This window comes from Berghia stephanieae, chromosome 8, assembly GCF_034508935.2.
Source record: "Berghia stephanieae isolate SIO BIC M18660-M18661 chromosome 8, UCSD_Bste_1.3, whole genome shotgun sequence".
Taxonomy (NCBI): Eukaryota; Metazoa; Mollusca; class Gastropoda; order Nudibranchia; family Aeolidiidae; genus Berghia; species Berghia stephanieae.
The window spans coordinates 21,137,786-21,151,424 of NC_088367.1; the positions used below are offsets into that span (position 1 = coordinate 21,137,786).

General features: G+C 34.8%; 1 protein-coding gene across 2 annotated transcripts in view; it reads right to left on the reverse strand.

Annotated features, from left to right (window-relative positions):
* Positions 1–2: 2 nt before the first annotated feature.
* Positions 3–13,639, reverse strand: part of LOC144978347 (cysteine and glycine-rich protein 2-like) — a 22,118-nt gene continuing 8,481 nt past the window's right edge. For both annotated transcript variants that reach the window (XM_078924257.1, XM_078924256.1), the window contains exons 3-6: positions 11,409–11,583; positions 7,268–7,376; positions 6,425–6,518; positions 3–1,823 (exon numbers count right to left, since the gene is read on the reverse strand). In XM_078924257.1, coding sequence (XP_078780383.1) covers positions 1,747–1,823; positions 6,425–6,518; positions 7,268–7,376; positions 11,409–11,583 — 455 coding nt within the window. In that variant the 3' untranslated portion in view covers positions 3–1,746. The remainder of the gene's footprint in view (positions 1,824–6,424; positions 6,519–7,267; positions 7,377–11,408; positions 11,584–13,639) is intronic.

Consider the following 13,639-nt stretch of genomic DNA (forward strand, 5'->3'; position numbering starts at 1 on the left):
AATAATGTTTGATATGCAATTTTATTGACAAAAAGCTTACGCATACAATGAGAATGTATTAAGTGATATATGATTTTTTAAAAAGAAAAAAATACGACCACATGCAAATGGAAAACTAAGGTAAGGTATCTCAAACTACTGCTGATAACCGGTGAATCATCAAATCATCAAAATTGAGGTCTCTTTAAATATTCCCTCTTTCTTTTGAATTTAAGTTATTGGTGTAAAATTTATACCATTAAAATCAGCAGCCTTTGTCCAGTATAATAGCAAAAGTTGGGCCTGCTAGCTTTTTTTTCAGTGCAAAGCGCCATCTATTTAAACAAAGCTTATTTTTCTCTTTCCCTTACCACGATTTATTATTCTCTACAACTCATCAAAAAATGAAACTTTAAAAACCCAAAATTTTATTATTTATTTTCCGATTTTGATAAATAATGTGTTATTTTCCATGGTTTGGGAAGTCGCATGTGGCTTTGTCATTTAATTTTTGCTATTTGTATAACTAAATTTTAGTTTGGAATACCTACTAAGGTAGACAAATTTATTCACTTAAGGGGTGTTAAGAATAAATGGGTGTGTGGATCACATTTTAAACATTCTTGAGATATTTGGTGCTACAACAATATTTACACAACACAGTCGCTGAATGAGGATGGGTGGACAGAGTTGAATTAAATACACTAACTCTGAGTTTGAGTGTAGTTCGCAATTTGCACATCAGCATCAAAACAATACAGGATTTTGAAGACTTAGCGCGAAGTTACTGACCATTTGCTTTATCATGCATCTTTATTATTCTTTTTTTTTTAAGAAGCCTTTAATGAAATATATATATTTTTTTTTTAAAGGAAAAAATAAATTTCAACTAATATATGTAAGGGGGGATAAAAAGTGCCTTCATGAATTAATTCAGTTCTTTAAGAAATGAAGTAAAAGTGGGAAAGTTGCAAAATACAACAACAAAAAAAAGGGTCTGTTTTTTAAGATTATATTTTTTATGGAGATAATGCGTTCAAAAGGAGGCAGGATCTAAAACTAAAACATAGTTCAACATTTTTAAGATGGCACCAAATTTCTGACAACAAGGAAAAAGATACCAAGACATATTAAAAATTAGATTAAATAGTGAAAATAAATATTATCACAATGGTAACAATTATACAAAGAAATAATAATATGATTAAAATTCGAGATAGCAAAGCTGTTGATAATGAGTATTAATATTGAGAAGCCCCAAAGACGATAAATGAAAACTTTTTCAAAATATTGAAACGAAAAAAAAAAGGAATTAATAAACTAATTCTCAATTCACTGTATCAAAAACAAGTTTAAAATATTAACACAGCTTATCATTTAAAAGAACAAAATTATCATCCTTACACTTTTCAAAATAAATGTAATGATTGATGTTGATGATAGATTAACAATAACAACACATACTGTCACACATTTCCATTTTCATCTCTAGACTAAACATTTTAATCATTACAATTTTTTGCCTGACGTCAGATAAACAACAACAATGTCACAGAAGATGTCGGATCCACCGAGGTCGCATTCTAATCCATTGTGAAAAATAGAACTCTTTGTATTATGTCTAGGTACTCATCATTAGTGTAATAAAACGTTGGAACTGAGATTTTTTAATTCAATGAAAATTAACATTTGTCTAATCCAAACGACCTCATCAAATCCGACCTCCACGGACTCAATTTGAAATGGTTATATTTATGTTGTAGTTGTCTACGTGGCAGAGCTGAGTGTGCCAGCTCCTTGACCGAAGCCATATCCAGACGGACCATAGTGTTTGCCGTAGCAGCCTGAATGGAGAGAAATAGATTATATTGTATGATAAGTAGAAGTGCGAAGAATTCTAGGCTTGTACTTTACTATTGATCAAGGCAGAAATACCTTTCTTATTGTCAATCTGATAACGATGAGAATGGTTTGTAGTTGGAAAACTTTCAAGAAAAATTAACAACTCACCAATTAAGTGTCCCGACAGCGCAGATGGTAAGGCACTTGCTTCACACTCAAAGGGACCGTGATTGATCTCGGTTGAATGGATTTTTTTTTATTTCTGACCCTACCCCCTTGCCCACCCAGTAGTGATGAGGGAGCTGGGTCTGTTAGATTTGGTGGAAAGTACTTTGCGATAGACCAGGGACGGCTGGTAATAATGGGCAGGGTGGGCAAATACCAGCCTGTTTTTTCAAGTTATATGCTGTATTACCAGGTCCGAAATAATCTAATTTAAATTAGATAATTTCAAAAGTTATTACTTAAACTTGATACTTCGTACTGAAATCAATTTGTGTGTATTTTTGATAGATTGCGAATCACCATGCACCCCGTAATACATAAACCAGGATACGCTCCTGTTCTTTTTATCAACCCCCCCCCCCCCCCTCAAACCACTCCACTCCGCCCACATCGTCATCTCATCGTCTTGTCGCCTGACAGTGAACTCCGATTTTGCTGTCTGGCCTCTCTAGCACTAGGTCGGGCTAATTCAAATGAGCCCACCTTATAAACCAGTGAACACTAAATTAAATAGAGATTTTGGCAAACATACTTTTTCTTATTTATTGCCTTACTTGTGCTGGTACCATTGATGTAATGACATTGGGAAGGTTTCAGTATTGAATTTAATTTATTAATTTACTAATATATCAATTTAGTATTAACTTGTGTTGTTTTTATATATTTGTTTATCCATTTAAATTATTTCTTCTTTTTTCTCGTTTTCCTTAGTGCTTCTCAAAACTCATTTATTTAAATTGTTTTCTTATTTGATTTTTTTGTGTTTTTTTTTTGTTTTGTTTTTCTTTAACAAATTAATTTGTTAGTTCTTTTTTTTTCAATTCTTAAAGTAATTACCGCTGTATTTTTATTGCCAGACTAAATATTTTTGCAAAACAATGTAATTTTCTATTGTATTTCCTCTAATAAAACAAAACATTTTTATTCAAAAGTCAAGACTAAATAAATATATAAAATACAACCACCATTTTGGTTTTCTCAACACTTGAATTGGTATACGAGAAATACTCTTCTGAGAAAAGAGAGAGTTGAATTCTAACTAAGTTATAGAGGAAATAAAGACGTTTAAAGGAAGGGTGGGCAGATTCCGTACTTGCCCGTCCTGAAGCTAATACATACATAAGATAGTTCGTGATGAAGAGGCGGGAAGCTAGGGGTTGGTTGGGTAAGGAGTAAAGATAACACGGTCGTTATTGTCATAGTCTAACGAATGCATGAGGAGAGATTGGTAGCATTGTTTTGTCTTAATTGTATTGTATGAATTATTGGCGACAGCCTAAGATTAAATAAACTTTGTTTTTGTCTTTTTTTTTACTATGGAACTGATACTTGTCATAGCAGACCTGCCTACTTGAAATAGGAAAATAAAAATCGTAGTTTTCAGGATTAATAAAATCCTAGATATTTTAACTACCCTTTAACAAAATCACCGGAATTTTTGTCTATTATAGGTATCAAATTTTTTTAAAAACGAGAAAAACTGATTGCAAACGTAATAATGATGGTGGTGGTAGTAATGATGATGGTAATACTATTATTGTTATTATTATTATTATTATTATTATTATTATTATTATTATTATTATTATTATTATTATTATTATTATTATTATTATTATTATTATTATTATTATTATTATCATTATTATTATTATTATATTATTATTATTATTATTATTATTATTATTATTATTATTATTATTATTATTATCATTATTATTATTATTGTACGTATTGGTGGGATTACGATTGTTTTTTGATTTTTTTTGTGTGGTTATTAATGGTATCAGTTCATTGTTTGGTTCCATTTATCATTTTTTTCCACTTTCATGTATGTTGTCATCAAATTGTATGATTTATTGGCGAAAGCCTAAGATTGAATAAACTTTGTAATATCGTATAGTAATCATCATTGTCGACGACATCGTCGTTGTCATCATAATCATCATCATCATTAACAACAACAACAACAACAACAACAACAACAACAACAACAACAACAACAACATTAACATTAACAACAAGTACTACAATCGCAATAAAAACAATATCAACATCATCATGTAATTTCCGTCATCGTCTCCACAACTATCATTCTAACCAACAGTACCACCAAAACCACTACCATAATTACATCCTCCCTCACCGTCTCCTCTTCCCTCTTCCTCCTCCTCCTCCTCCACCACCACCACCGCTACCACTATTCCAACCACTACCACCACCGGCACAATCATTCTAACCACCAAGAGAGCAGTAAAAATGATGCAAACTCGAGTCATATCGCTGTTGTTGCTTCTCGATTAAAACTTTACAGTTACTACGTACTACTGAAAACCAGTAATGTAACAGAAATATTAATCTCGCCGTTGAGGGATTAAAGCATCTCTTAAATTTTTCGAGTGAACGAAATGGACTTGTATTGTCAAGGTGTTGTCGCATTATGTCTCTTCGCTTTATTTTTTTGTTGTATTCTCTTTCGTGATTCATTTTTGATTACGTTTTGTATAATTAAAATCTACTGGTATTGTCATTTCATTGTGAATGTGATTATTTGTGGTTGAAATATTTTTTTTTAAGGTGAACAAAAAAAAAAAAAAAAAAAAAAATATATATATATATATATATATATATATATATATATATATATATATATATATATATATATATATCTATATATATATATATATATATATATATATATATATATATATATATATATATGTATATGACCGAATCATCTTTGCCCCACCACTATAAATAGGCTAGAACCGCCACTGCGATAGACTAGTGTAAATAGGGTAGCAGGCAATTGCTATTGTCCGTTTCACACCTTAGAAAGCAGAATAAACTTGTTGACGTATTGACTCTGAAGGACCACTTTACCACTAAATTGTGCAGCTAACTTTGCGAAAACCCCAACCTGGATAGATATTGAGGTCTCACTGTAAATTCATTAGAGTAAGTTAAAAACTTATAAACCAGCACGGTTTCCTCGAACTTATTCCATTGTCCCGAACTTTTCCTTATTATTCTTTGTTATCATTCCATTCCTTCCTCGAACAAATTTTTACCTCGAACTAGGTTTCCTTGAATTAATTTCAGCCAGCCAACGAAAAAAAAAAAATTAAAAAAATAATGAAAGGCTTGTTTTTTTCAATTGCGCCTCCTGATTTCGACCACTGATGACTTAGGTACTGTGATTTCGACACTTACTTACGTGTGTACCCTGTGAATCTATCTACACCGCAGGTGTGTGTATGCAGTACAATACGCAGACACACACAGTCATTCAATCGCCATTTCGCTTAAAAGGCACTTCGCTACTTCTTTATATCACTTCGCCATTAGTTCCAATATCAATGCTACCCACCATGATGTGCTACTTTTTGGCTCCGGTGGTAAATGAATGTTGTGGTGATTGTGAGATACAGCAACCCCCCCCCCCCCCCCCCCCCCCCCCAATAACACCCCTTGTAAAATATCAATAAAGTACATAATAGTAAAAGTAAAGTTCCCTTTATTCATCCTCATGCAGAAATTTGTCTTTGGGTTTGTCCAAAAGGAAGACTGGAATAACCAGGTGTCAGTCACATAACACGGTGGAAATTCAAACTCGGTATCTTTCGGTTACGAATCAAAGGACATACCTCTAAGCTATCATTATTATTATTATTATTATTATTAACAATAATAATACACCTGACCATGTGTGGTCCATTTTCTTTTATGGTTGTGAAACGTGGACACTAACCGCACAGACAGAACAACGTATTGAAGCTTTTGAGATGTGGACGTACAGGAGAATACTGAAAATACCTTGGACAGCAAGAAAAACAAACATCAAAGTCCTCGACCTAATGGGCCAAAAACAAAAAGAACTTCTTTTGACTGTGAAGCACAAAAAGCTGTCATATTTTGGACATATGCGAAGACATGATAGTCTCGAAAAAAGGATAATGGAGGGAAGAATTGAAGGAAAGAGAGGCAGAGGAAGACAAAGGAAATCCTGGACAGATGGCATCAAGGAAGCTACAGGACGGCGCATGGCAGACTAACGAGGCTGCAATGGACCGTGAAGGATGGAAGGCCATGACATCCGACCTCTGGAAAGAGATGGAACCCGGGTCAAGTCAAGGTCAATACACCTGGACATATAGCCTGAATTGATAATTGATATTGTTATATGACTAAGAGTAAGAGCGACGTGCAAATAATATTATTTGTAGGTCTGATAACTGAACGCAATTATGGGCTTAATTTAACATTGTGTTGGTTTGAGTTTCAGAGTATTTCCATTGTAACAATGCGTCCACAACAATTGAGATTTTGAGACCTGCAAATAAGTACGAGTACATGTCGACCAAGAGCAAAGAAATACCTTTGCAGAAGGCCTCTCCATCATGGGTAGCGACGGTGGTTGCATCTAGACTCTTGTTGCAATCCTTGCACTTGAAGCAAGACTTGTGCCATGGCTAGGAATGAATTAATGACAAAAAAATTCAGTCAAACATGGCAAGTTAACTAAATACCCAAATTTAATTAATTACATTTATTCAGTAGTACAATGATCATAATCATAATCTTCGCCAGAAAGTTTTTTCTTCAGATATTGATAGACCCCCCCCCCCCCCCCCCCCCACACACACACACACTTTCCTCCCCGACATACAGAGAGCATTAAATCTCAAAATTCAAATAAGTCTCCTGGTTTAATAAAGTCCTTTTCACAAGTTGAGTCCCATTTTAATCTATCCATCATCATCGTAAGCAGGTGTAAAATGGGTATCTGGCTGTAAGAAGTGTCATCTCTGTCAAAAAGAAATTGTGCCCACCTCGTCTCATAACGGTTCTATGAATTGGTACCCGGAAAAGTGAATTCAGAAACAAAACAGTGAGAAATACGAACTTCGAGTGATATGCAATGCAAGTTATAGTATTTATTCTCCACTATTTTGACAAGAAATTAACCCCAAATTGAATTTCCAGCACCATGTTAATCCCGACTGTAAATTGCTTTGGGGGTGAGGCACAATTAATTGTAATAGCGCCATACAGTATCATATGTCTTAGTCTTAGTCTTACATGATCAGTGTTGGCCCGGGGATAGGCCTACTCTTAAAGCGCTTTTAACAAATATTGTGCTTTAGAAAACTTTTCTGTAGCGTAATATCCACTAAATGTGCTTTTCAAAAGCTCACATTTTCCCCCTGTGTTCACTCACCACGGTAATTCCAATAGCTCTTTCGGCATCATAGACAGTTGCACCACATCTAGGACACTTAGGACCTGTTCCGGAAGTTCCACCAGAAACGGCAGTTGAAGGTTTGTTGCTGAAATACAAACAATTCAATTTAATCCCCTAAAAATGGAGCATATATCTAGAGCAATATCCAATAAACGTGATCAAAGCGCATTACAAGGGGTCCTTAGCCTACAGCAACACTTAACATATAAGAACCCTTATAATGACCCCTGTTAGGCGATAGTACATTTTTTTCGACAAAAAATGCTGTTAATGCCCAGGTACTCATTTTACACCTGAGCACGTTGAGAGAATGTAAGTTAAGAGCCTTTTCCAAGGACTCAACTATGCGCCACTCAGAGCGGGATTTGAACCCTGGACCTTCCGATCCAAAGGCGAGTTTCATACCACTAGACCACATATGTAGCTGCACTGATATACTGTAAACATTATACCGCTACCCTTGAGACCTTTGCAAAATGGGTGGTGTAACGGCCCATGGTACCGGAATTTATTCCAGTTTCTAAAGCGCGAAACGGACAATAGCATGGGACGGATAGGACACTTGTCTATCGCATAGTACGTTTCCGCCAGAAATAAACCCAATCACTGCTGGGTGGACAGTGGGGTCAGGAAAAAAATCTCGACTACACTCGGGAATGATCTCGGTCCCATTGCGTTTGAGGCGAGTGCTCTACCAACTGAGCTATCGGGATAAGAAAAGAAAACACATTGAAAAGCGGTAAATCAGAATCGGCTAACCAAAAAATTGATACAGTGGAACCTCCCGATTACGACACCACCGAATAGTGACAACCTCCTGATAACGACATTTTTTTCTATTTAAGATCAGTAATAAAACCCTCCAAATAACGACGCACTTTTTGATAAAACCTCCGAATAACGACATCATTTTGGCGATTTTTGGCAGTTTTCGTAGATATCTGATACTAAAAATACCGAGTATGAGTACTCAAAGTTTATAAAACTTTTGCCATGCAACATGACAGCGGTGCGCAATTATTTGACATGCTCATCCTAATGGAGGACAAAGTATCTGCTATCATTTCCAGCGCCAAACGTCAAACAGTGATAGAGGATTATTTCAAGCCAAACAAGTCTTGACGTTCATAACAAAATAACAAGGATGATGAACCTTTTTTTACATTTTTAATGGATAGAGAGAAACAAAAATAAAACTTAAAAAAAACAACAAAAACAACAACAACAAAAAAACAAAAAGAAAATATAAAAAAACAAAAACAAACAAACATAAAAAAAACCCCAAACATTTTTAATCTGTCCCCGCAGTTTTTCGCGGCCGCAAATGGCAAATTTGCCGCAAATTTCACCCTTGACCGCAAAAAGCCGCAAATTTTTATTTGGCCACAAAAAGCCGCAATTTTCGCCGCTTTTAGGTTAAATTGGCGATTTTTTGTTTTAAAAAAACAACAAAAGCTATGAAAAAATGTGAAAAGACGGCGACTTTCAATGCTAGCATCCAAAATTGACACTAAATAACGGACAAACATGTCTAGGCCTAGCCTCCTACCTCTATGGCCTAGCCCAGGCTATTGGAGATCCCAAGCTTTGTTTTTCGCCTTTTTTTTTTTCTATATCCTATTATGCTGCAAACACTTTTGTTTCTTATAACATGATTTCTCTGAATGATTATCTACTTAAGTAAGTAATAAATAATTATTTATTATGATTGTCTATAACTACTACAGAAAATAGAATTATCTAGTTTCAAGAATCTACAATAGAGACAATTAATTCTAACTAACTGACAAATGATTTGATATTTCACGAGGAAATTCCTATTTTTATTTTATTGCATTCAAAAATTTTACTTTTCAAAGTTTAATTCTTTTCTTTTTTTTTTTAAATTTATCACATTTATCATTTATGTAAACAAAATGTGTTCTATTAAAATATTTTTCATGAAATGTAATTTCATTTTTAGAATAAGTTGCACTTAGTTTTCATGATATGATTATGATTTTTCATGAATTTTTCCACGTTTTTCATTCAAAAACCCATTAGACCTATATTGAAATATAAAGCAATAATAATAACGCTCAAAATTGGATAGTAAGTAGAGAATGCAAATTTAATGTGCCCCCATAGGAAAATGGAATTTGTTTCTCTTTCCTTGTGAATAGTTATTTTTTTCCTCTCCTTAATTAGTTTTTCAAATTTTGAATTTTTAATGCGATTGTTCACATTGATTTCCCAAATTCTAAGAAGCTAAATAGTTAATAAAATATTTTGATTACTTCCTTCTTTTTTTTACTTACTTACTATGGCTATTATTATTAGTATAATATTATTTCAAACCTATCAAAATGTAAGGAAATTCATGTTGACATGTTGTGACATCAATATTCTACAAAATGCCCTATTTATGTCAATTTTTTATCGTACATGTTGTTTTAATTGTTTGAATTTTGTAAAACTAGCGGCAAATTTTGCTATTTTTATGGGAAATTTTACCATTTTTTATTGCAAATTTTGGCGTTTGAAATGGCAAAAAACCGCGGGGACAGTTTAATGCGGCCACGTGTTCCGTTGTATTCAAACAGCTGTTCACATGCCGGTCCCCAGCCCGGATGTGGTGTGGTTAATAAAAACTGGTCCCGCGGGCCTTACCAAGCCCACTTTGTCCGCCATCTTGGAAACTTCTAAATAACGACACCTCCGGATAATGACATAAAAACTGGGTCCCGTGGCATGTCGTTATCGGGAGGTTCCACTGTATATCGAAAACAATTAACAGACTATAAAGCACTTCATTTGAAATGTTTTCCTTATTGCGTTTATCCAAGTTCATTACTCTTTGTTCTCATAGAACTCAAGACGCCGACTAAGTTTCTTCTTGACATTCAAATTTTGGGTCAGCCACCTTAATACTTGCATTCTCTTCTACCCCCCTCCCCCCCAACCCCCTCAGACACACACACACACACATACATACACACAGTCCTTTCCATTGTATGTTACAGGCGATCTTATCTTGGTCTCGGCCAATACTTTCGGGTTATTTTCAAAAAGGCGATCAATCAATCCAAAATGGTTTTCTGTTTTGGTGAATCTGGTGCTTAAATTTCAATTCTTATGAAATTTGAGTTAAAATGAATTCTTTAATTGAGGAGAGTTGAAGTTTGTTTCTTAAATATGAAAAAAAAAGTTAACTTCCAACCTTATCATTTTGACTTAAAACTCAAATAATATTTGATCTAGGTAGCTCATTCTGACGTCGTACCAGATCGGCGCTTAGGGTCATAACGGATCAAAATTTCCTTCCTGCTTTATTCCCGCTCATCATAGAATGTACTGCTGTATAATATTGTCTTCAGTTCTTCATTCGAGTTCCGATGGTGGTTAAGTATCTTTTTTAACGTGATTGATGCTATGATTTTGTTTTATGGGTGGAGGAAAGTATTCCATCTCAAAACTTCCTCAATTTTTCTACCCGGGCTTAGAACCCGACAATGGCTGGGCAATATCAATTTTGAAAATATTAATAATGAAACTAATAATTAAATAATTAAATTTACTTCTGTGATGATAACTTGTCGTCGCATTGGTGTTTCGTGTAGGAATATAAATAAACCATCAAACAAACCCCTTATACCAGTAGGAATCGCCCATGTTGTCCAAGAGGGAAAATTTGGTATATTGGCTAAGAATGGGGGGGGGGGGGGGGGGCGACCTGAACACGGGTCCTCGATCATATCGGTCACCTTGCATGAATTATACTGATAATGATTAATTTCGTTCTCACACCATATGCAATTTATGATCTTAACTCTCTCCTTACCAGCCATTTTCAGGATTTTCCCCAAAACTTCACAGTCAACTAACACAAAAAAAAATTTTTTATCACCCAAAGACATTAGCAGTAAGCTCTTGCGATAAATAATTTGTTTAGCAAAACATGCTCTACAACACAATGTTCATTTTCTTTAAATTTTATGATGTACAAGAGAAATTTGAATAAGAAAAATGTTGGTTGTATCGTAACGAATGTGACGATTTTCCTACAGTTGGTAAGGAGAGGGTTAACCTTAATCTTAATCTTAATGATCTTAACTCAAAGCCCCGGATATATGCTTACCTCATTTCACACTCTTTGTTTCCGAAACGCTCTCCTGTGTCCATGCCAAGAGTTCCTGCTCCGCTTCCGAATCCGTAACCTTTGGGTCCGTACTTTCTACCGTGGCACAGTCGGCAGTAGATTTTACCTTCATGATTGGCGACGTTCGTGCTGTCAAGGAATTTGTTGCACATGTCTGTGGAAGGCAGTGACACGGAAATTTTATGGTCGGTTTCGATTCAGTCTTAAATACCTGAAATATCGATTTTTGGGTCAAAATATAAAATTTCAGTTTTTTGTTTAATATCAAAGAACAATCATTTTTCCATATATTATCAGCACTGAGATGGTGATTTGGTTAATATAAAGTTTGTAAATCGTCTTTCATAAACATGGAAGTCGATATGGAAATACCAAACTTTTCAATTTTTTGTGAGAATTCAACTGAATATAAAAGGGCTGAAAAGCATTATAATACATATCGATGTTGTAAATTTTGATATCAATAGTTTAGTCTACTCTTTGCCCGTCTAGTTGACACGGTTCCAGTCTAATAAATATCACACTATTGGCAGGGGAGGGGTTTAGAAATTTAGAAACTGTTAGTCATGAACAAAGATTGTGTGTCAAACAGCTGACAAGTTGTCAGGTAAATACAATGATTACGAATGGTGCGATCTGATTCGCTGATCTTGTTCTCGACCTCCGACTCCGCGCCGGGGATTGGATGTTGAGTCAGGGTGAAAGTTCTCGGCTCTTTACTACGATTTTTACTACGATTTGTTTACATTTCGATTGATCAATTGTTTTATCAAATTTTGACCCGTACTCACGTTAATTATCTCTAAATATTTCCAATTTTTTACTGGATTATTATAAACATGCCTAAAGTGATCAAAAAATCCAAACGTTGGCAACAGTTAATTGCTGCAAGAGCCAAGAAAGCAAGAAAGTTATGATGGCTCGTGGTTGACCCGTGGCCACAAATCTTTGATTGGAATTGGGTGTGTGACAGTAGTAGTATTATGATAAAGCGATTCCAAGCAATGCCGCAGCGGAAAGAAATGAGATGGGCTATTCTTGCTGGTCTTTACCACGGTTATTCCACCAATGACTTCCCTCAACATATGTATTGTCCTCCTGAACCGGACTCCAGATGCTTTTATAAAAAAATATATTGCTGTTCATGTGTATCCTGTTGACACAAGCAGCGTGTACATACACCTTTGAATTTTGATTTGCTCCATGAGCACTTGAAGCCTATATATGCTTTGTAGAAGTGTTGTGAGATGAAGACAACACAAAATCCAAAACGAAAGTTTTCATAATTCTGTTTGGTCAAGATGCCATAAAACATACTTCCATTCCCTGAAAAAAAGTTGAGTTTGGTGCAGAGTAAAATTTTGCTCCAACAGAAATAACATCCCTGAAAGTGTCTTTGGGCATCGGTGGACTGAGAGAACACTCCGAGATGCTGAGTCAGCAAGCGGAGTCAAAAAGACTTGAACAAAGCATAAGGGCTGCTCAACATAAAGAGCAACGAAAAAAAATACGCAAAATGAAAGCTCAGACCCATGAAAAAGCCCAGGGGGAGACAGAAAAAGAACACGGGGGACTCTCATACGGTGCTGGTATGTTTTGAGCTGGTTGTACCGTTTTGTTTTATTTTTTTCATTCATCGTTATGTTTGATCTCGTTTTTCTCAAAATGACATTTTTAACACTCTTTTTTATCTTATTTTGTCGTTTATCAATCAATGTGTTTATAACTTTGCATGTCTTAAGTTATAGTGATTATCTAAAATCATACAGAATGTCAAAAAACATGATTTTTTTCATACCGAAATTTTTTATTTCTTTTAAATTTATAAATAGAAATATATTTAAAATATTTCAAAAATGCTCTGTATTTCTTTTTATAATATACAAATAAACCACCATGCAAAATTTCAAGAAAATTCCATGGAAACTTTTAGAGAAAGTAACTTTTAAAAATAGTACTCAGAGAAGACTAAAATCCAAGATGGCGACCGTCACCATGGAAACCGGACACGCCCATCGACATAAGTCGCATGGTTCGAATCCATTGTTCATAGCAATGTCCCAATATAAAAATATATTGGATCTAATCATTATTCTTAAAAATAGTTTCAGGTGTCGCCCCTCCCCTTAAACAGTTTGATAACAGTGCCTCATTGAATTATCGGTCACAAATTTTGCTCTGAGCCATTCTTTGGCCTCTCCCCCTGCTGA